Consider the following 25,644-nt stretch of genomic DNA (forward strand, 5'->3'; position numbering starts at 1 on the left):
AAAAAGGTAAAAAAGGTATATTGTTTGGTTTTATACTAACTTTAGCTAAGGAATGTAATTTTGTTATACAACAAGACTTCAAAAGCGTGAGAGGGTATTCACTTCCGTCACCTTCGCCCCTCTCACTATGCTTCCACGTACCTCACACTGGCGTACTGATGGGGGGCTTGGGGACAGTTGCAGCCCCCCCCCCCCCCAATAAAATTCAAACGTGGTTTATTTCTCATTCAATGCCAGTGATATACAAAATATGTTGCTGAAATCATTATTAGTAGTATTATTATTACTTATACTGCGCTTTTCCCACATTTGGCCCAAAGCGCTTACAGCTAATAAAAATTAAAAAATGCATAAATGCATATAATAAGAGTTTGTAGTCTTACAACTACAAACTGCAAAAAAGATGTGTTTTTAAGACCTTTCTGAAGGTAATACATGATGGAGATTACCTAATCCTAATTCTAATTCTAATTCTAATAATAATAATAATAATAATAATAATAATAATAATAATAATAATAATAATCTTTTAAAGTCCACTCCAAATTGCATTAAGTTAAACCGAAAAAAGGTTTTTTTTTTTCCCAATTGATCGTGAGCCCGGCAGCCACTGAGCAGCGCCAGATCGACGTTGCTCTATCCCTTATTGTTGAACGCCAAACAAGGTAGCAGCAACTCCCGTCTTTTAACGTCTTTTGATATGACGCGGCCGGGGTTCCAGTATTTTGAGGCCGATACAATTAATGTCCTATTAGTACATGATCACCCTACTATTACATGATTTTCCGGGATTTGTCCTCACCTTTTTTTGTAAATTATAATTGTTTATGCTTTTATTGGAAAACGGCTAATTCCGAAATTTATAGTCAGGCAAAAACATGCTTATTCAGAAGCCTAGAGTGATGGTGATGGTGATGCCCCCCCCCCCCCTCAACGATTTTGCTCATTGAGCCACTGGTCCCTTTTCGTTCCCCCGGGTCATGAAAAGAAATCGCCGTCCCTGAACACAGGTAATAACAACTTCGAGTACACTAAAGTTATATGTTTCTAAAAATGCCCTTTTTAATACAACGTATGTACACAAAGCGATAGGTAAAACAAGTTAACGTAAGTATAATAATATCGAACAAATATATTTATATAATATGTAACAGCTCTTTAAACTTTGATGGGTAGTATAAATTGTAGTCGATTTCCCGGCATTGCCTTATTTTAAACAAGAAGAAGAAGAAAATAATGTAAAAGAAGAAGAAGGAGAAAAGGATAAGAGAGAGAACTAATTTCTTCAATATTCAGTTCAAATGGTCTAAGGCTATACTGTCAGAAGTTGTGTCAAGTTTCAACGTCGATTTTTGATACGGTTTTTAAGTACATATTGGTCTAAAACGATAAATTGTAAAGTGGTGATTCGGAACCAACATAAATAAAGACAAGAGTAGTAATGGTGTAATTGTAAATACTATTTTGCTTGGTCATTTTCATAATTGGTTCATTTGTAAACAGCAACAAACAATAAGCATTTTACACAACCAGTACAAAAAGTGAATACACTTTGTTTCGCTGAAACTCAAATCCAGTTAACCAAGCTTAATGTACATGTTATTTACAAGTCTATTTATTTACAGATTTCATTCATACAAGAAAATGTATGATACGCATTCAGGTTTCTCAGTTATTTTACTACAATATACATTTCCTCCGTTTAAGACTGTTGAATACTACAAGGGAAACAACAAAACCTTGTAATCTCTCGCCAAGACTCTTCCTTTTTTCTTCTTCATACCCAAGGATCGCATGAAGTAGTGTCCAAGATTATTAAACCTACATGTAGCCTACATCTGTACAAAATACTGTTTGGTGTTTAAAAGCCTTTACAAATCAGTTTCGCACGAGCTCTAATTCGCAATTTCGAATATATACATTACATATAACTGAACAAGGATATGCTGAAATTAAAACAAATTTGAATCTGGAACTGAACAAATATGATTAGGGCATAATTATAATCTTCATTATATTGATTTTCATCGCATCACAATCTTTCGCCTTCTCTTTTTCCTTTTGTCATACAAAAAATGACTAACCACGGGGACTAATATGAAGTTATTCAAAGTCAACCTACACCTAAATAACGGGAAAATCCTGATAGTTAACGAAATGTTACATAAATATGTGGAAAAAGATAAATACAAAAAGAATAAAGCTCTTTTACCCGCTAAATAAAATGGGATAATGATGTTAGATAAATATTGTTAACAGTGGCGGGTCCAGGATTCGTTGGTTGGGTGGGAGGGGGGGGGGGGGGGTGAATACAGCACGCGAGAGGGCACACAAATCTGAGTCCGTAACAAACAAACAACAACAAATATCGTCGGCACGTTTGATGTGTTGTGGGCGGGGGGAGGGGGGGGGGGGCACGTGCCCCAGATGCCCCTGGATCTGTCGCTGGTTTCTGGCCCGTTCTGTATTCCGAATGAACATGCTACGTTAGCTTGATGAAACCGAAGTATGTCGAGTCGGGACGCATGTCCACTGTTCGTGAGGGGTATGACGAAACCACACCCACGTGATCACCTGCCTCCAAAAGCATCACGCCACTGGACTTGCACGATCCGAATCTAAAATGAGAAGGAGAAAGAAAGAGAGAGAGAGAGAGAGAGAGAGAGAGAGAGAGAGAGAGAGAGAGAGAGAGAGAGAGGAGGAGGAGGAGGGGGGGGGGGTTAATATTTTGCTATAATTGAGATTATTCTTCAGGCCAATGTAAAAAAAATCCACAGGCCTACAAATTTCATATTATATTTTTTGAATTATTTTCAGCCATGAGCATTGCTCCTGATGGATTGGTGAATGATTAAAAAGGAAAATATGACTTCGTTTTAATATGAAATATTCCGTTATTCCCACAATCTTGCTCAATCACATTTATCATATGCATAATTTGATTATTAGAAGAAAAAAAATCATCTTTAAAGATAGAGATAAAAATCAATTAAATACACTGCCGCTCATAAAGGTGGATTTTTTTTTTTTATCCCAATTTATGGAAATATTTTAAAAATAATTTTAAAATAATAGATCTAGATAATAGTATATATTCTCAGATTTTATTGAATAATAAATTGCCAATGTATGTTTTGCGTGACTGCTAAAGCATGTGTATGCTGTGAGGCCCCAAGATCAAAACCGTGTCGATCTGCTATATTAGTGCCCTTTTGTGGGGCATTAATCCTCATTACTTTCATTTATGACTTGAGGGCGTAGGTCCCCTATTTAATAAGCATAGTAGCATACACATGCTTTAGCAGTCCCGCAAAACACACATTGGCAATTTATTATTTAATAAATCTGAGAATGTATACTATTATCTAGATCTATTATTTGTAAATAATTTTTAAAATAATTCCATAAATTGGGGTAAAACTAAAATATTCCACCTTTATGAGCGACAGTGTAGGTTTACATTTTTTTTTTAAAATAAACAAACACACATTCGCACAATATATTAAACTACAGAGGTTGATTTTAACAGAAAGCTGATATATCATTTCACCATTGATACTTTAAAACTATATTAATAGGTCTAAATGAATTTACTAAATTATACTTAGCCTATCTAGATTGATAAGAGCGCTTGATACGAAAAACCGTCTCTAAGCGCTTAAATATATTATTACCCGGATGATCGGAATCATTCACACACAATGTGCACCATCTCCACTCCTTGGGGAGTATTCCCACCATTATGGTCACCGTGAGGGCATATGACATTTACTAAACACAAATTATTTCGTAACTTTACCAGGTCCCCATTTCACTCCTGAAAATGAAGTGGCAATGGTAGATTAATGCATTGCTAAATGACGTTAGTGCCGTATCGGCAATCAAAATCAAGACCATTTCTATTTCAAGTCAAGTGCTTTAATCATTCGAATACGACACCTCTACAATTTCTTACCTTGCAAAAGCAGAACCTCTTACACCCATGCATTTAAGGAAAGGGACACCGTTGATATTCGTTGAAGCACCGTAAAAAGCAGACTTATCGTAGAACAGCACCTACAAACACATGAAAAATGTTTCATTGATATTCACTGGCGTACTGGGGGGGGGGGGGGGGCTAGGGGGCGCCAGCCCCCCCCCCCCCCCCAAAAAAAAAAAAAAAAAAAATAAAATTGAACCATGACTTATTTTCACAAGTGATGTATAAATGTTCGTGATATCACATGATTTTCAACAAAATGCTAGTTTCTCCATTATTTCTGGCAAACTGACCCATTCCCAAATAGCCAGGAAGAGCATATGTTTTGTTTATAGTCACTAAGGGCCTTAGAGTGGCCTCTAACAGTAACACTAATTCCTTTTCAGAAGCTACTGAGCAAAGCACTGCGGGGAGATAACATGCTACCCACCACTCGGGCTGAGCCCCGGCCCCCCCCCCCCCCACTCAGTGTTATTTAGGGTACGCATATGCTTGTTCCCTCTTTTTGAAAGCACCCCCTATCTGAGGACTACCAACATTTCTAAACCCCCCTTTCGCGGGCTTTTCGCAGACTTTTCCTGCCTTGAAGACCCCTTAAATCTGGAAAAATGCTCAATGTACCCCCCTAAATTCGGAATAATTTCTCAGGAGTCCAAAGAGATGAGAGAAAAAAAGAAGAAAATACACCCCTTTTTTTAAGGAAATCTCCGGGTGAAAAGTCAAATACACCTCTTTTTTTTTTACAATTCTCGGGCCGGACTCTGTCGCACGAAAAGTACCCTTTACCGGAAATTTTGGTAACACGCATGCGGTCATTCCTACCCCGGAGTGGGGGGGGGGGGGGGGGGGGGGCGGGGGCTGAGCATGCACAGATTTGCGAACGAGCGTTCCATACACATCATGTATCATGGGGGATATTGAATTCAGAGAAGATTAAGAGTAGAGAACGGTACAACGAATCGTCTTCTTTCTTTAATAACTTAAAGGTAAAGACCAGTAATGGTCATGCGATTGCATTGTGAAAGAAACGTTGTGGAATCGATCAGAAAAGGTTGATCATCTAGCATCTAGCATCTGCAAGGTTCTGGAATCATCAAAATGATAAGAAATTTGGCCCATTCTTCGTAAAGTTACAAGCACTATACACAGAAAGATGTATATGGGACTACCCTATCTCTCTCACCAGACCATGAGAGAAATAAATTTACCAAATATATGAATTAGTAGGCGGTTTTCCGGCAAATTTTTTATCATCATGTATTAGTCAAAACATATTCTTTCACATGATTGGTAATGAGAGCTTCCATTTCATTTTTTGAAATTGGGGCGTTGCCAATACTGGTCTTTACCTTTAAGGAAATTGCAAAGCTTCAGCGCTTCGCACGGGAGGGGGGGGGGAACTAATTTCAAACTAGGATTAAGAGTCGAGAACGGTACAATGAATCGTCTTAATCTTTCTCTAATAATTAATGAAACGCGAAAATGAATTCAGACAAGGATTAAGAGTAATAATTAAATGAAACGACAAAGCTTCCGCGCTTCGCGTGGGAGGGGGGGGGGGGGGACTGATTTCAGAAAAAGACACAATAAAACGATTCGTCTTCTTTGTCTAATAATTTAATGAAACTTGAAAGCTTCTGCGTTTGGCGCGGGATGGGCGAAAATGATTTCAGACAAGGATTAATAGTAATAATTTATTGAAACGTCAAAGCTTCCGCGCTTTTCGTGTAAGGGGGGGGGGGGGAACGGAAATCAGACAAGGATTAAGAGTCGAGAACGGTTCAACGTACAATGAATCATCTTCTTTCTCTAGAAATTTATTGAAACGTCAAAGCTTCCACATTTCGCGCGGGCGGGGGAGGGGGACTGAATTCAGACAAGGATTAAGAGTCGAGACCGGTACAATGAATCGTCTAATTCTTTCTATAATAGTTTAATGAAGTGTCAAGGCTTCCGCGCGTCGCGCGGAAGGGGGGGGGGGGGGGACTGAATTCAGACAAGAACACGATACTACGAATCGTCTTCTTTCTCTAATAATTTAATGAAACGTGAAAGCTTCAGCGCCTCGCGCGGGATGAGCGAAAATGAATTCAGACAAGGATTAAGAGTAATAATGTATTGAAACGTCAAAGCTTCCGCGCTAAGCGAGGGAGGGGGAATTGAATTCAGACAAGGATTAAGAGTCGGGACCGGTACAATGAATCGTCTTGTTTCTCTAATAATTTAATGAAGTGTCAAAACTTCCGCGCTTCGCGCGGGAGGGGAAACACTGAAAAATAACTTAGTTCCTGGCCCCGGGTTTATAGGGTTAAATTTGTAGACATTTGGACATTGGCATTTTTATATTTGTCCGTAATAATATTGATGGCTCGTTTTGTCGGTAATCGTCGGCCTCTACACCCCCCTCCCCCACTGAAAAAGATCTAGCAACGACCCCGATAACGACACAGTTTATACACTCGAGATGATTTTTGCAAGTACTACTGGTGAAGTACCGGACCACCGTCTTTGTGTATTGTGTGCGGCATCAAAGCAGAATTTATACAACGTGTCACGACGTGACAGATCCTTTTTCTCTAACTTCTAACCAATCAGAGGGCCTCTTTTTTCATGAAGTGCCGGTGGACATTAATGCGCCAAATGTGGTTCTCAAATTGCAAAATATCCTTACTCTTGGAAGGGGTAGGAGAAAGCAATTTTACGTCATATTACTCCAGGAAGTGCCTGAAAATGCGTCTTATTTGGTTCTAAAATTGCAAATGCTTCTTACTCTGAGAGGGGGACAGAACCCCCTCCCAGACCCACCCCCTAAAGCCTCGTTTTGTCGCTTCATCGTTTTACATATATTTCACCTCATGCCATTTTGTGCCCCCCCCCCCGTAAGAAATTCCTGGATCCGCCACTGATGCCCATACCCTTGAGCTTCGGGGGCTTCGCCCCTTGAACCCCGCCGGGGCTTTGTCTCTAGACCCCACTTTGAGAAATGTTCAGCGGGGCCTGCATGTTAGAGTGGGGTGATTCGGATTTTTTTTTTGTCAGCCCCCCCAAACGTTTTTGCTCATTACGCCACTGTTGATATTAGTAGTATAACAATATAAAGTAAACTCCAAATGACTATTAAAAAGGCGCAAAAGAAAAGTAAGAATATGCAAATATGCAAATCATATTAGACAACTTAGAAAACTGATGTGGATCTACATTGAAAGCAATTTTTGAAAAGATAAGTATTTAGACCAGTTATATATCTTTACAGGGACTATACTGACATCCTATGTTGCAATAGATCATCCTATTTCTGGCATTCTTTTCAATTTTCGGCTAAGATGAGAATCATGAGATAATATGGTCTCTTCTTTAGGGAACGTACCGTGAATGTATTTCTTGTTCTTTTGTTTTTTGTTTTTTTTTATTATCTCAGCACTGGAAGCAATGGAAGCAGTACATACCAATTAAAAGAGAAGTGGAATTAATTCTCAAAGTTTCTCCCCATGGTCAGCCTTGGCAAAGAGAGCGAATAGACTAGAAGACAACTAAAGGAAACCTATCAATATTATACTCACACTGCTGTAGACATAGTAATGGCCACGAGAGAGTACCGTTACGTTGCCATCGCGACCGAGTGAAAACCCTCCTGTTGTCGTGCTAATAAACCAAGAGTTCAAGTGACCATACTCATCTGTAAAATGATAAAATGATTACGTTGTGATGGCATGTTATCGCTATAAAGTATGTACATGTATTTAATTTGTCAAGGCTCGTAAGGCATCAAGATTTTGCTTATCTTGGAGATCCAGTTCTCGTTAAGATAATTAATTTTCTGCTAAGTATTATAATTTCAACGTAAACTGGATACTATACATGTATACATGTTGTTTATTCAGTTCAGAACGGAAGAGGCATACATGAAATGTTTTTTTAGATACAATTCGCTGCGGTGCAATAACAAAAGCGGATCCAATGTAGGTTTGTAAGTGATGGGGCGTTTTTTAATCCGACATTATTTTTGCGCAGGAAATTTCCGGAAATGTAAGATTCAAGAATCACACAGTGCTACCTAGGCTCTTTGATTGACCGGGTTGGAAGGGGGGGGGGGTGGGGGTACCGCCCTCCCCCCTCTCCATTCCCTCAAGACTTGAATTAGCCTCAGGATTACATGAAAGGGCAAGTCCACTCCACAAATGACTTACAATAGAAGCAATCAGAGAAACCAATCAAAAAAAGTTTGAGCATAATCGAATAAATAACAAGAAAGTTATGATTTTTTGAAAAAGTATGTAAAACCATGGAACAATGGAAATCACTACACAAATTGCCAATTTAGTTTGTGACTTCATGTCCTCACTATGTATCAATTGCTTTTATATATTTTACTCCCATAAATTTCCCTTTTTACCCCAAAACTTGATTTCCCCATGCCTTTGTCAAGGTTATATGTTTTGTACTATATTGCGTGCATGACATTCCACAAAATCTTTTATGAACTTTTATGAATATTTAATCAAATTTCACATTTTCATGATTTAACTGAAAATAATTACTCCATATTAGTGCATCCACACACACAAATATTCATCACACTAACGTGGATACTATTACTAGTGTGAAGAAATAAGATTCTTAGGGGAAAATAGGAAGTTTATATTATCAATATAAAGAAAACAGTTAGTGAATAGTGAGGCAATGACGTCACAGACTCATGAGTGAGTTTGCAATTTGTCTTGTGATTTTCAGAGTTTTTCACGTCATCAAAAATTCATAACTTTCCTATTAGTTATCACATTTTGTTCAAACTTTTTTTGAATGGTTCGTCTGATTTTTCTGCTTCTATTGAAAGTAAGTTATTTTTGGAGTGTACTTGCCCTTAACGAAACAATGAGGAATAGGCACCACGAGCATGACAAAGAAAGAGGGCAACATATACAGTTCCTCATTGTACCCTCAACAATTGCTGTGATAGACAAAGGAACATCCCTTCACTGCTATTATGTAAAAATGTGTAGAACAGGAGTCACATGCATATGTTCCTTTGTCTACCACAGCAATTGTTGAGGGTAGAATGAGGAACTGTGTATTTTGTCCTCTTTCTTTGTCCGTCATGTTCATAGTGAGGCCCAATCCCGCCCCCCCCCCCCACTCAGTGTTATTTAGGGTACGCATATGCTCGTTCCCTCTTTTTGAAAGCACCCCCTATCTGAGGACTGCCAACATTTCCGAACCCCCCTTTCGCGGGCTTTTCGCGGGCTTTTCCTGCCTTGGAGACCCCCCTAAATCAGGAAAAATGCTCAATGTACCCCCCTAAATTCGGAATAATTTCTCAGGAGTCCAAAGAGATGAGAGAAAAAAAGAAAAAACACCCCCTTTTTAAAGAAATCTCCGGGTGAAAAGTCAAATACACCCATTTTTTTACAATTCTCGGGCCGGACTTTGTCGCACGAAAAGTACCCCTTTACCGGACATTTTGGCAACACGCATGCGGTCATTTCGAAACCTGAGTGGGGGGGGGGGGGGGGGGCCGGGGGCCCAATACGATGATATTATCTACCTAGTCTTGTTAATCCTGAATAAAGATCTTCTGGCATTGCCTGAAGGTGTATAGCAGCCAAGGGAGAGGTAGAAGTACCAAGCTGAAAACAAATCAAACAAGAAATGATATTCTACATAATCATAAAAGAAGCAAATTTCCCCTTCTTATTTCTTATTAATTTGATTATTAGGTAAATATTTGCTAATGGATGAAAGAAAGCAAAATACGTAGGAGTGATATAACAATAATATTATTAATGAGTGCTACTACTACTACTATTAATAATGATTAATCAATTCATATAGCACAACTACTATATTAATATAATCTTCTACGCTGTTTTGAAAACAAAACCTTATTTATAGTTACACAATACAAACAAAAAACAATCAAAATCTCCGGTATATAGTGCATCTTCAACAAAACTTCAAGGGCACAAGGGAAAGCACAATTTCCAAGAGTAACTTTTGTTTCTGTGTGAGTTTGCTTCAGAAGCAACTTGTCCTGCGTACTTCACATGTTATGTGATTTAAAAGATAATAATTCAGACAAATAATTTGGCCTTGACCATTCAATGCTTTATAATCTAGCAACAGTATTTTGAATCCGATTTTATGCCTTATCGGCAATGTAACAGGGGGGGGGGGGGTGATTCACTAACAGCTAAAATCGATCCCAAATGAGATTAAATTGCTCTTAGGAACGATATCGTTCCCAGTTAGTGAATCAACCCCCTGGTGTAATATGGGGATGAGGAATATGAGGAATAAGACACAAGTCTTGCACATGCATTCTGAACACGCTGCAACTTTATTATTTGTAAATCTGGTGAGCTAAATAGTAGTACATTACAATAATCGAGCCTACTGCTAGTAAATGCACAGGGAAGGCTTTCGGTGCTTTACCGGTCTAATTATCTGCAGATAAACGTAACACACAAGTCAGATTTGCATGTGTATTTACTTTACAGTAAATACAAGTTCTGTTCATGTCTTTGTTATCTTTCTGATGATAGTGAGCTGGTAACCTCTAGAGCTATGATGATGTTTTACAAATGTCCATATACTGTCTTATTACACGTGTGTGCATAAATTACTTCTTAAACATGCATCAAATTGAGTGAAAATTTCAATACTCGATGCATATATGGGGTGTTTAAAAAAGGCTAAGCTCGACTTAAGTTGGACATGAACTATGGCAGGCCATTCATGTCACTGGTTGCTCTCCCCATTGGTCTCTTAATTATGATCTTTAGGTAATATTTTTTCCTTCAATAATGAACAATCAAAAAATGTAATTCTGTAGATTTGTACGTCCCATGAGAAACCAATGCCAGGAATGGTTAGAGGAACTAGTGGCATGAACAGCCTGCCATAGTTCAAATCCAACTTCAGTCGATCTTAGCTTTTGTGAAACACCCCCTCTTTTCCTATTTCAACCTACCTGCGTTGAAGCCAATCCCGCAGTCATCGGAGTTCCTATGATAATATTTTTTAAAGTGAAAAATAAAAAAAGTTACATAATTTTTTCACTAATGTTATTAAATAGTTTTGCGAAAGGTTTTTTTTATCAAGCAACTAGTTACAAGTCAACAATTAAATTCTTGGTAATGTAACAGATATTCATACAAATTGTTTTGTTATGAAGTATTAAACACATTGTACATTATATTAGATTAGAAACATATTTCGAATTCAGCCATGAGTATTATTACGCTTTTTTCCCCTTCAATTTGTTGGACCCTCCAACAGGCCATTTTATTGAAAATAAATCTCTGAATAACATATTTGAATACATGTACAAATGAATATCATATAATACTTAAGAATAAGATATACATAATGAGGATCTACCACAATATGTGATGACTGAAAGCATAGCATATTGATAATAATATTATTTTTTGTCTCAAACATAAAACAAATTAGATAAGTAAATAAATATATAAGTAAACAAATAGAGAAATACATAAATAAAAGCAAACATAATGAATAAATACATTATGAAAAATAATAAATAAACAGATACAAAAACACACAAATAAGGATATGAATAATAAGTGAATGAATAAATAAAAGAATAAATAAACACATGAACAAATAAAATAAATCAATCAAATGATAAAATAAAATGAGTTAATGAGACGATATGAAAACCATGCCTCTAAAATACCTGGAGGTCCTTGTGGTCCGGGGGGTCCAGGAGGGCCTTCCACACCCTTCTGCCCTCTCATACCCTGGGGACCAGGTAGACCAGGGGGGCCTCCAATACCAGGCTGACCAGGGCTACCGGCCACGCCCTTAGGACCAGCTGGTCCTATATGGATAAAAAAGAATGACACAAAAGGATAAGAAAGAGCATTGAGCAGGAGCAGTATCTAAAATATCAAGAAAAAAAAAACATTCAGACAATTAATCGATCATCAAACAAACAAATCTATAAAACAAAGCAAATATAAACAAGTACAACAAAGCTCAAATGAACGTGAATAATTAGAAAAAGTATTCTAATACATGGATTGCAAATGAAATTGGACAGGGGTGTGAGAGACATAATTGATGGACAAAGACAAAATCAGATGATAAGTTGAGTATAGTATAGTATGGGAATGTAAAAACAAGTGATGGAAGTTGGAGAAAGAGGGAGGGGAGAATAAGATAGACATAAATATAAATAGATAGATTATGGAGAGAGATAGATAGAGATAAAGATAGATAGAGAGAGAAAGAGAGAGAGAGAGCGAGCGAGTGAGTGTGTGTGTGTGTGTGTGAGAGAGAGAGAGAGCGAGAGAAAGAGAGAGAGAGAAGAGAAAATGATGGAGTAACAGAATTTGAGGTGGATGTACAATACTTGATGCATTTTGCATTATAACATTTCGGAGGAATTTAATCAACACGATGATGGCGACGACGATATTAGGGACTTTTAGATTTGCACGACGAGAACGTGACTGCACAAGTCATGTGACATCCTTTTAATGAACTCAGTACCTTAAAATGACGTCACATTGCCTTAAAATGATGTCACACGTAGCAGTCCACGTTCTCGTCGTGCAAATCTAAAATTCCCTGTTGACGATGTTGGTGACGAAATGGTTGATGACGTCATGACCTACCTGATTCACCTGGCAGGCCTTGGTTCCCCTTGTCTCCTTTAACCCCTATATCCCCATCCTGTCCGAACACGCCATCTACGCCGGATTCTCCTGGATCCCCTTTCTCTCCTGTAACCAAAGAGAGCAACATGATCAGGTCTACATTCTCTCTTTTCACTGTAAAGAGGACAACTCCAGGGCCCCGTCTAACAAAGAGCTGCAATTGATCCGAATCAATCGCAAGCCCTCCAAGCAATCACAACTTACAGTCACCTACCTCTTATGTACATAGTTGCTTTTGAAATCAATCGCAAAAAAGTTGCGATTAATCGCAACTGTTTATAAGACTGGGCCCATTTTCATAAGAACAAGAAGCTCATCGTTAGCTGACGTCCCATTGAAACGCATTTTTATTTCCACACACGTGTTTCAACGAGATGTCGACGAGCTGTACTTATGACGGTTTCGTAACATGATGTCCTTATGATTACTGATATTGCCTGGATATACCTAGAATGCATGAAAATGATACTATAGACCGGTGTATACCATCCAATATACAACATGTTACCGTCAATGGAACATGCACTCGAAAATTAAAATAGTAGATGTAGAATCTTTAAATCTTGGACACAGCCTTTATCATGTTGAATTCTATTAACTGAGATACACCTTATTGAAATCGCAGTCACTTCTTTAGTTTTAGATTGAAAATTAAATAATCTTAGCCTCTAAAATCAACGACAACATCCATTAGACCTAATGCATAGAACAATTTCGTAATTCTATCATTCACCAAGTTGAAAATTTGAAATGAATTATTGAATTAAGTATCCATTAGTTCGCATTCTTGCAACGAGGAAACCACTGAGAGCATGGTTACAAAATGATGTACACAGGTTAACGTTTCTAACACTATTTTTAAAGTACGTTTATCTCTCCTCTTCTCTCTCTCTCCCTCTCTCTCTCTCTCTCTCTTTCTTTCTCTCTCACCCTCTCTCTCTCTCTCTCTCACCCTCTCTCTCTCTATATATATATTTCTCTCTCTCTCTCTCTCTCTCTCTCTCTCTATCTCTCTCTCTATATATATTTCTCTCTCTCTCCCACCCCCTCTCTCTCCGTCTCTCTTCTCTTTCACTTCCTCCTATTTTCTGCCCCCTCTTTTCCCTCCCTTTCTATGCGCTTATAAGTCTCTCTCTGTCTCTTTGCCTCTCTCTGACTCTGTTTCTGTCTCTCCCACTCCCTCCCCCCTCTCTCTCTCTCTCTCTCTCTGTCTCTCTATGCATGCCTCTCAATCTCTCTTTCCATGTCTGTCCCTCACACTCTTTCTCTCTCTCTCTCTCTCTCTTTGTGTGTTTCTCTCTCTGTCTCTCTATTCCCTTTCTCTCTCACCTCTTCTGCCTGTAGATCCCTGTCTGCCTCGTTCACCTCGTGGTCCTGAATCTCCTTTTGGGCCTGTATCAGATTGCATGAGATGAAGATTAAACAGAGGATGGATGCTTCAATAATCAGCCCGCCGCACATAGTACGGTATGACTGTGATCCCGATTCAGGAAAGAATGCACAACAATCATTTTAATAGGAGTATACATACAAAATAAGACTAACAAATTTCTCCAGGTTTTGAAAGCGATATCACATCTGTCCTACGATTATCTACGAGTTAAAAGATTTATTATCAAAAAACTTATTTGAAATCAACAACAACAAAGCTATGAACCAAAATGATCATGTCATTATAGCATATGATGATCGATCGATTTAAGTTCTGAAATGACTTTACATAATTATGTGCTGTAAACCATTCATGTACCATGTGAATGCAGTTTCCTGATGTTAAATGTGGGCCTACAGTTACACCATTACGTTTTTAAACCACCGAAAGAGAGAAGTTGGGAAACAGACTGTAGCTGGTCAGGACCAATCACATTGCATCATAAATTATGAGGACAAGCGTTTTACCTGGAGGGCAATCACAGCTTTCAGCTAGCATCTTCCTCCCGATGTAGCGGGCATCCTCCATCTCACCAACACCCGTTAAACCCTCCTCCTCTCTTAACCTCAACTCAGACAGGTCGCGTGTTTGCCTCAATACTCGCCCTTCCAGCTCTCTGACCCGATGATACAAGGTGATAGAAGGAACTAGAGACACAGCGAGCACCATACACAGTAAGGCAGCAACCCGGAACACCGGGCGGGCGCGGGACAGGACGCCCGCTGGCGGTGTATCCATTGTCGTGGTGTTGTTGGATGCACCTATTTCACGGGAGCAAGCAGAAAGAGATTACATGGACCTAATTTACTTGGTATTTTGGTCAAAGAAGCAATCTGGCTGCCCAAGTTCGTTGACTTTAACATGTCTGATGTAGTATCACCAAAATATAGCTTTCCTTGTCATTCGGGGGTAAAGCTGTTATAATAAGTTGATATACAACCATGGTGATATGCATGTATTGTTTACACAGATCCTTGTTATATAAGCTTGTTTAATTTGCAATTTTTGTTTTATTGCTTTTACACCTAAGCAACATTGGAAAAGAGAAAGAAAGAGAGACAGAGAGAGAGAGAGAGAGAGTTAGAGATAGACATGCAGAGACAGACAGACAGAGAGACACACGCAGTGAGAGATTTTGTTTCGTGATAATTGTTTTCATTATTTTTTTTCTTCTGCTTATTTACTCCTCTCCAAACATGCTTGAGCAACTATGTTGGACACACTTCACACCTTCTTCCTCTTCCCATGCAATGTGGTTAGTATGTATCGAGATCCGTGTCTTTATGATTAAACCGCAGCAAGTCACGTATCTGTGTGACCTACTTTACTATAACCGCCAGGATAATGGGCTAACAAATAAGAATCTTGCCTGGTTTGCCATTGGCTAATCTACTTAAAAACTCGACTGAATAAAGAGATGGCAAAGCCCTGTCACATCACTGATCGCTAATGTGTGTACAAAGTATCTAATAATAGGGACTTTTAGTTTCGCACGAAGACAATGGGGATTGCTACGATCGACGTCCTTTAATGCACTGCCTTGAATGGACGTCACACGTATCAGTCCACGCAATTTAAGTTCCTAATGACATTCTATCTCGTACCTTTGATCAAAGCTGCCTTTTCTCTTCAATAGATCCGTCATAATATTACAGCTAAATTATTCACGGCTCGTGTTCTGAATTATTTTCCGTGTACTGTCACCCTTTATTGTGAAGATGCGTGTTTGTTTATCTATTTACCCCTTCCCTTATCTTTGTCTCATCTCACTTCTCCCTCTCTAGTTCCTCCCCCTCCACCAATTTCTCTCCGACTATATTTGTATATGCGTTCTTTGTTATTCTCCTAAATTGCATGGAACAAAAATAAAACAATAAAAGCATTTATTTTTTTAGTTTGCGAAGTTACAAGCAATCCTGTGGAAACAATCGGAAATAACAAAGAAATCTTCAAGTTTGTGTCAGGACAGTATATTGTTGTTTGAGAAGGTGATTTAAAAAAAAAGCCTAAATAGAGGGGGGGGGGGGGGGGGAGAGGTTTTTTAAATCAGAAATGAGTTGTTTATTGTGTGTGGAGTGCGAGGGTATGGTATTATATTCCTTTATGATATTCATTGAAACCGCTAAGATGAGATATCAGACAAAGGGAACGACTAGAGATAGATAGAAAGGGAAGAAAAGAAAAGGGAAGGGAAGAGAAGAGAGAGAGAGAGAGAGAGAGAGAGAGTAGATGTGAGAGAGTGTGTGATAGAGAGAGAAGGAGTGAAAGAGAGAGAGAGAACAAGAGAGAGTGTGTTCATGTGTGTGCGCGGATGTGCGTGCGTGTGTGTGTGTGTGTGTGTGTAAGAGAAAGACAAAAAGAGAGAGAGAGAGAGAGAGAGAGAGAAAATTTCATTTTTCTTCTTCTTTAAACTCTGCCATCTTGGCGAGTCTCCCAGCCCAGCAAGGTTGCTCACCTCACAGGTGTTCTAAAGCTCTCCCTCAAACACCCTCGTTTAGCTTTTATCACACTCAACAAACAGAAAAAAGTTCAAACTAAAAGACGCGATCTCAAATTTGAAGTGGCATTAATCCTAAACCTCCCCGTTGGCAGATCGCTCTCTCCATCATTGCACTTTTGACGGAGAATGAATTCATTACCAGTGCTTGTTCGAGATGTTTATACGATTTACTTTTGCACTTACTCTTTCTCTTTTTGTGTATGGTTATGATGGGTTTTTATATTTGCCCGTTAACCAAAGTTTCTTCTGTTCTGTTTCACACGCGTTTGGCTATTCTTTTCATTTACGTTTAAAAAAGAAAAGAAAAAGTAAAAAATTCTTCACTCATGTGAACTCACATCAGAAAATGTTTGATTCATGTCACTTTCAATCACTTTCCTCCGATCCGATCATCTAACCCAGAAAACTCTGCCCTATAGCAAACCAAATATCCTCTAAATGATACATGTCACTTTCACTCATGTACCAAAGAGATACATTCTATTATTCCACATGGTGGGATGGATAACATACACTGTTGCCTGTAAAGTTGGATTAATGATATTGCGAGGATATGATTAAATCTTGATAGATATCAACTTATCTTCTCACAATTTTATTGACAAATAGAGATTGACTAATAAAGATTAATAAATAAAGATTGGTAAATAAAGATTGATACATAAATATTGACCAATAAAGTTCAGAGAAGATACTGTACACGCTTTATTTATCAAGAATAAGTCATTATGTCACAATTATTTCATGAAAAGAGGTTTAAAAAAATGTAATCCCACTTTATGCCCCAAAGTACGTGTTTATACAGAAGGCCATCGAATACGTTATCAGTGGGTCATTGTCCGGTTGCGGGTAGTCTTAGGGGTATTTGTCCTAGGCTAGTTGTCCGGTGGTATATGCATAGTTGCGTAAGGGAGTAGATGTCCAAGGATACTTGTCACGCGGGTTGTTCTGATTGGTTAGATGTCTGTGTTTTCCTATGAGTAGTTATCGGTATAGTGACGGTGGGGTTAATGGTCCGGGGTATTTTTTCTCGAGGGGTAGTTGTCTTAGAGGGTGGTTTGAATAGTTATCTGGGATGTGATGTCCGATGGCAATTGTCCTAGGTGTAGTTATCGGTTGTTGGGGTTTATTGTCCTGGAGATGCTATTTCAAGGGGTATTGCAATCAGATTAAATCGCATTTTTCGATGCCAGTCCCTAACAATTTCAGGATAATCAATACAATGTCGACATCAAACAGGAAAGGAAATTGCTTTCGCGTAAAATGAATTTTGGATGTCCGACGAGACGGTTTGAAGTGGTCATTCTATCTCTATATGCTTTCATATCCACGTCTTGAAGTGGTAATATTCCCGAGCACTTATACGCGTCAGGTATTCATTCCTCCAGGTGAGGTCAGTATGCAGCGGTGCAGATACAGGAGACATGGGACCCCCCCCCCCGTGGAGGGGTGTCAAAAATGAAAATAAAGAAATTGAGAGAAGAAAAAAAAGGAAAAGTAAATGGTTGAAGGGTAAAAAGGACGATTACAATACAAGATACCTCCTACACGTACCCTCCCTCTAATAATCAGTAATATTAAACCAAACATTCAAATTTCCGAGTAAGACCGGTGCCCCCCCCCCCCCCCCACAATCGTTATACCGCCCCTCAATGGAGGCTACGCCACTGTCATGACTGCCTGTATGTATTTATCAAGTCGGGTGTATTGACTTCGCATTTTAACTACGCATTTTAACCGGGTGACTCTGGGTATTGGTGCTAATGCATGATTTAGTATACAAATTTCTTTATTCCATTGTTTTTAAAATTTTCCCCTCTAAATAACGTCTTTCTCTATACTGCTATACGGTTTTTACATCTACAATACATATTTTACTAGGAACCTATAATATATCTGTACACACACTGCTTTTAAATAGGTTCGTCACATTCTACTTAATCTATGATATGAATTGAGAATAATTGTGACGTACTTCTATACACGTATACTACATGTATTGTATAATTTTTATTTTATATGTATGTCTTTATTGTTTGTAATATGTGGAACAAATAAACTTGAACTTGAAGATGCCCATCTAAAATAATCAAAGATGCAAGTTTTAAGTTACTAGAGTGACCATCCCAAGTTCTGTTGAGCATGCATGGAAGCATAAGGAGGTGGAGGATTTAACACAACATTTACTTTCAATAGAATATATATATATCTATATATGTGTATATTATGTATGTACATCTGTATATACTCGAACCATGGATAAATAGAGATGTCGTGGTCGAGTGGATATGTCACCGGACTTTGGATCACAAGGTTCGCGGTTCGATGATCGCCGCGGCACTAATTACCTTTGACATGACATTAATCTGCATTTGGCACACTCAACCCAGGTCAGGTAAATGGGTACCTGGTAGGATTATTTATTGAAATGCACTGTGCGCTGATAACGGCTGTGGGATCTAAAGCCAGGGTAATAAGTCTGAAGCTCTTTGGCAGCGCATAGAAATGTTATTTCATAATGTACGATGTGCTATACAAGAAATGATGATGATTATCATTATAAACGGTACTATTAGTTTAAACCCCGTATACCATCTGCCGGACATTCTCGCGGCTATACATCTATCTGTTGCAAGGGCCATTGTGTCATCGTAAGAATGTAGATCATAGACAAGCACGTGACCTGGTCCGTCATTAGTGGTAGTCAGAAGAATCAATTTGACATGCGACGATGATCGATCTAACAACCATCACCAAGTATTCTACCAGCTTCCTTATATACCAGTCACTTGGGGGTATATGATGAGACGTTGTGTATAATGGTAGTCATGGGGTTCCCGGATAGTTAATATCCGTGCAACGTGTTTAGTAATATCAAAGCAATATGAAAGTAATAATGCCATGATATCATAATGCTATATAATAGGTACTCTTACCATCACGCTTCAGAATGGCTATCCTTTTACACATACCTGAATATGAATCACCATTAAATTATTTTTAATGTTTTCTGAAGCGTAAACGTGTCAATTCATTCTACAATCAATACACGGAACATGGTGCGATGTGCATAAATCAATGTAATCAATGACGAATTACAGCATCAAGTAATTCAAAGCTGGTTTTGCTTATGTTTATTTGTTAATATTCATTTTCGTTGTTGTTGTGGGTTTTTTTGTGTGAAATCAAATGCAATTGTATTTTTTCGATTTCATTCGTTGATATACAAATCTTTTTCTCGTGACAAAAGTTTATATTATAAGAATGGTTATCATGATTATTAGATTTTAAACACACTTTTATGCCAGTCGTGATTGTGCGTAAAATTGTTGAATATTATGAATTTCAAACAGTAAAATCTGAGCTGTGACAATAATTATACTATTATCATGCAGCGGTAATGCCTTCAATGCATTCTAATAATTAACAGTGCACGAACAATAATTAATTATTATACATGGCCTTATCAAATTCAGTTATCAATTCAGACACAAGTTATGCAATAGTATTGCGAATGCAAGGCTGTGAATAAAATGTTGTGCCATTTTGCAATCAACCTAGAGCTCTAGAATTACGGTCTGATACAAAACGACTATCTCCACTGATCTCAAAATCAGACTGGTATTGCTTTCTCATAGATGATGACTATCTGCACTGATCTCAAAATCAGACTGGTAATGCTTTCTCATGATGAGCCTAGCATAGGCTGATTCGTGTAGTAATCAAAGTTTGATGTGAACTCTATATCACACACCCACCCACACAAATATATATAATATGAATAATGATTTAAACTAATCCTTGTGAGTTTACCTCCCATTTCAGTTTTTTTTAACCGGTCATATCTAGGGTAGAAGTGAACTCTCGAGGATTTTTATTTAAATGTTTTATTTATAAATATGAGGTTTAATTATCATTATTTGTATATTACCGTGACGGAGAATTATCCAAATTGAATTAGTTGTTTTACATTATATTCATGCAATTTTAATGAAAAATGTAATCTTATTAAAGAAATATAAAAGTAGGTTTTTAATGCAATTTTGCATGAGTTTAATGCAGAATCTTTTTCATTAATTTGTCCGGCGGGCAAGAAATATTACTTAATTGCCTAATGAATTGATTAATTGATTAATGCAGGGTACGATGCACGTTATTGCATCAACATTGGAGACACGGTTGAACTTTACGACTTATTGTGAGTCGATTTTTCGTATTACATGCATATAGGGCCCTAATCAGATGATTTGTAGAGGTAGTTTTTATGCCATTCTGCAGGACGATTTCTCGATCCGTAAGAGCTGACGTATGCTAATTATCCTATTAAAATAAATCCGATTGAGGTAATTCCATCTGATATTAAGCCTCGCATGATCAATGAGAATGCGATGAGTGAGGATAATGGAATTGGCACATCGTTAGTATCATACCAGACTCAAGCGGTTCTATAAGGTGCATTAGCAGTCATCTCTCATTCAGAATCTCATATGACATGAATGAACTAAGATTTGAACTCTGGTGGTAGACAGGGACAGTAGGGAGGGTCTTAGGTTGGGAGGGGATGGGTATCGGGGTAGGAGGATGTAAGGGCATATGGAGGGGCATGTAAGGGGGCAAGGAGGGTCTGGTAAGGGGGTATGGAGGGACATGTAAAGGGACAAGGAGGGTCTGGTAAGGGGTATATAGAGTGTAAGAGGGCATGGTGGGGGGGGGGGGGGCTGGTAAGGTGGTATGGAGGGGGCTTGTAAGGGGCTAAGAAGGGCCCACTAGAAGGTATGGAGGGGATTGTAAGATGGTACGGAGCGACTGGTAAGGGGGTATTAAGGGGGTTAGGGATATAAGGGAGGGGTGCAGAGAGGCTTGTATTAAAGGGGGCATTCATGGGCTGATAAGAGGAAATTTACAGACTTGTTAGAGATCGGAAGGTGTCGGAAGGGGAGAAAAACATAATGGCCAGTAAATGAGATTCGAAGGGAATTGGGTGGGAAAGGGGTAAATGGGGATTCGAAGGGGATGGGTGGGGAGGGGGAGGGGTGAAGGGGGATACGAAGGGGAAAGGGGATCGAAATGGTAATATTTATGTGGTTTGTGATATTAAGCAGAGGGAATGTGAGTGGGACGAGAGGAAGGGGTGAGCTGGATGGTGGAAGACGAAGAACGGCGATAAAGCTGTATCAGGGAGGATCTCTCTCCTACCACTGCACTAAATTAGTATGCCTTCATTCATCAAATATATATTGTAAGACATATTTCGTACCACCTCCATGATCAAGCTAAAAAACCATCATTAGCCTCACAATGGATCGTATCGCTTATCCGCAATTCCATTGTCATCTGGCATCTAATAAATCCTCCACGTCATTGTCCTTTTAATCGAAAATAATCTTCCTCGTTCCTATATTAATTTTATTCATTCATTCAATCAGATTACTTCGTTCACTTGCATGAAAAAGGTGGAGAAGAGAGGGAAATAGAGATTGGTATTAGACGGATATAGATAGAGCTAAGAAGAAAAAGAAATAGAGGGGCAAACATATACAGAGTGCAAGGGAGAAACATTGATAGATAGATAGAGATAGATAGGAGTGGGGGTAATCCTAGGGGTTTCGGATAAATAATGTATCTGTAAAATCATTTGGTATCTCTTCATCTTATCTCTGGAATTAATAATTCATGTCTCTTTCTCACTTCACGTTCTAGAAAACAGGCTTTGGTCTCTGGTAAGAGTTCAAATGTCGTGTAATTCCCCCCGCTTGCACTTTGCCTATACCATGGTGTTTACCGAGGGACGTTAGAATCTATCTATTCTTCAAAAGGCATCAGTGTATCGTTACACGAAACCGTCACAATTATTATTTCGCAGACATCATATTGAAACGCATGTTCGTGTCAATGCACACATTGCAATGTGATATCGGCGAACTTGTTCTAACGATGGTTTCGTGAAACGTCATCCTGATGCTGCTGCAAGTACGTGACAGTGACGCCTTGGACTTAGTATCAGTGCATGCCTGCTCTCTGCATCTCAATGGATGGTATCTTTGGATGTATGAGAGTCGCTTTTCAAGATGTGATGAGAATATGCCATTAGACATCCCATTTCACTATTCTAGAGTAATGTATACCGGGAGAAACGAAAAGGCATTAACTCATATACTTGCCAAGTTATCACCCTCCTGACTCTCAATAGATGGTATCCGAAGTATATATGATCAGGGGCATCATGGGGGGGGGGGGGGGGGGGGCACTATCATTCAAAAGTGTTGTTGTTGTTTTTGTTGCCAATTTTGTAATCATGCGAGATGTAAATACTAATCGTTTCAGCATACATGGCAGAAAGAACAACATAGTGATAGAGACACCCGCCGAGAGGAAACATCGAGGCGCGGACAGATACCGGTTGTCTTTTTGTTTGTGGGGGGGGGGGGGGGGGGGGGCACTATCTTTCAAAAGTGTTATTGTTTTTTGGTGTTGCCAAATTTGAAAATTAATGGATTTCAATAGGAAAATACGAGACCGACTTGTTGACAAGACTCCGACATCATCTTACATTCAAATGATCTATCGACATCCCAATACGGATTACGACAGGGGCATACCCCACCATTAAGTTCGTTTCCTTGGGTAAAGCAGCTAGCTTTTCTAACTCGATACATTTTAAATTCTGGTGTGTATACGAAAATTGCCGTCATTGTGTAATATTAGTTCTTCTTCTTCTGCCGGAAATCAACAAATGGATTCTGGTTGACTGTTTCACTTTCCAAGTCGATTATTTAGTGAGCTGGTATTGTCACATGAACAAAAAATTGATACTATTTTGCATGCGGTTTACAGATAATCTGTAACCTTTAACAGGGAATAAGCTTCAAATTACCAAACGCTTCTAAGTTATTCAGTTTCCAGTTCTAGTCGGTGTCTGTATTGTTTTGTGCAAGATTGTACGTGTGGCACACGAGCACCCATGCAAAGAAGGGAAGCAAGCAATCGAAGTGTTAATTTGAAGTGAGCAACGTTTTCATGGTTCTTCGTTAGACGTGATAATCAGCTAGGAATTAATATCACCAAGTCGAAATGTCTCAAGCAATCGGCATAATGACGTGGTGGAATGAAGATTGCTTATTAGAGAAGTTTGTAATCATGCGAGATGTAGATGCTAATCGTTTTAGCATACTTGCCCGAAAGAAGAACATAGTGATAGAGACACCCGTCGAGAGGAAACATCGAGGCGCTGACAGATACCGGTTGTGTTTGCATTCAGACAAAGGACAAACAAGTTCAATACTTTTTGCTCTACCGCAGAAATAATAATAATAATAATACATTTATAGAGCGCAGAAACTATCCAACACTAAGTATATATTTTACAGCGCGGCAAGAGAAAGTCAGGAAAGATATTTTTTTTAATCCACATAAAAACGAATAAAAGAATATATATAAAAAACATAAAATGAAACAAAAACATAAATAAGAAACAAAAACGACAGCAACAACAATTCCAACAATGAAATACAATAAGTAAATATAGAACATCAATAAATGTTTAATTTGATTTAAAATATATCTAATAATATACAGGGGCCATAAACAGATATGACGTCCCACCGAAAACACAATTTAACATTGAGTTAATCAAACAGTGTATCCAATATTAATGATAGTACTGTTTCTTCTAAAGCACCTTTCCAGTTACTATTCAGGTTACCGACCAAAGCGTTTTCAGTATCATTTCTGCCTGACAAATTTAACACAGTGAAAATATGAAAGTAAGAACGATGTCAAACCAGACCGCAAACTATTTCGAAACATCTGTCCAGAATGATCAGTTTACAACCGAAATATGAATACTCTATTTATAAGATGTACATGTATCTCGGTCTAATAGCAGTATTAGACTGCCATCTTTTTAACACGGGTTTTGGTGAGATTCTTTATGTGAAACTATACATTTGATGTGCTACCCCAAAACAGAGGTGACTTTAGGCAATCACAAATTAGTACCGCCAAATTTCAAACGTCTATCAGAAATTAAAAACCAATTCGTTAGAATGCGAAATTCATACACCTGTCGTGTGTTTAGCATGGAACAGTTCTCCGACAACGGGAAATTAAATAAATGAGAAATCACAATGAAAGGTCTTTTCATTATTCGTACAATAATTCCCTGTGCTGTTATCATGCTTTAACAAGGAATGTAACATAATATGTTTACTTACCTTTTAAAACCAGTTCATGACAATTGTAGTCACCCGAGTGAGCAGACTTCTCCGTATCTCCTTCCTTCCTCGAAGCATAACGTAGCTCCGCAGACGACGAATCTTCAAACCTCTTAACCTCTTTCAAATGTTCAATCATTCTGACGTTCAGGATCCCTCCAAATCAACAAAAGCTCTTCGATCACAAAGAACTTGATGATAGTATAGGCCTATATCCTTTATTATCAAGCGCTCTTATACTGTATACTGTATGATGTTCCAAACGCCTTGCGGTGCCACGAGCAATGATGGTTCACATCTAATTTTCCGTTCGCGCCAATCGTAGTGTGTTCTAGTTGTCGTCTGCCAGCTTAGCTCACACTTGCGCCGTTGAAAAGCAAAGGATCACGTACTTCAGAATGCTTAGTGTACGAACGGAGGGCAAAGAAAAGTAGAAAGCGTTTACGAAATACAGAGAAGAGTTTTTGTCTAAACATCCTTGGGTCGTGGAGGATAATCCGATTTCAATTTCCCTCATTTTTATGTTTTCCCAGCTCTAAAGTCCCCCTGTGGTAAAAATTGTACTCTTATAAACATAGCCCGTGTTATGTAACAATACAATATTGTAAAGACGTGATGCTTACGAATGCATTAGTAATAACTACATAACGTTAAAAGAAAAATATTATTGTTAGTCCGGAAAAGGGATGTTATAGTTAGACACTCAGGCATGTAAATAAACTGGAAAGAACTAGCAACATTGAAGGAGACAGACATAAATGAATAAGGATTGCTGAGAAGGAACATGACACAATGGTGCGTGTGTGTGTTGTGTGTGTGTGAGAGAGAGAGAGAGAAAG

General features: G+C 38.5%; 1 protein-coding gene across 1 annotated transcript; it reads right to left on the bottom strand.

The window, feature by feature from the left end:
- Positions 1 to 1,040: 1,040 nt before the first annotated feature.
- LOC100892157 (collagen alpha-1(XVII) chain) lies at positions 1,041 to 25,228 on the bottom strand. Its single transcript, XM_030981558.1, has 10 exons — positions 24,806 to 25,228; positions 14,560 to 14,853; positions 13,990 to 14,052; positions 12,619 to 12,726; positions 11,676 to 11,819; positions 10,947 to 10,981; positions 9,522 to 9,603; positions 7,540 to 7,655; positions 3,956 to 4,056; positions 1,041 to 2,618 (listed from the first exon to the last, which is right to left on the bottom strand). Exons 1-10 carry the CDS (start codon positions 24,942 to 24,944, stop codon positions 2,483 to 2,485), a joined length of 1,218 nt encoding a protein of 405 aa, XP_030837418.1. The 5' UTR covers positions 24,945 to 25,228; the 3' UTR covers positions 1,041 to 2,482.
- Between the last annotated feature and the right edge of the window lie 416 nt (positions 25,229 to 25,644).

The sequence above is a fragment of the Strongylocentrotus purpuratus genome, unplaced genomic scaffold (genome assembly GCF_000002235.5).
Source record: "Strongylocentrotus purpuratus isolate Spur 01 unplaced genomic scaffold, Spur_5.0 spur5_scaffold_12, whole genome shotgun sequence".
NCBI lineage: Eukaryota > Metazoa > Echinodermata > Echinoidea > Camarodonta > Strongylocentrotidae > Strongylocentrotus > Strongylocentrotus purpuratus.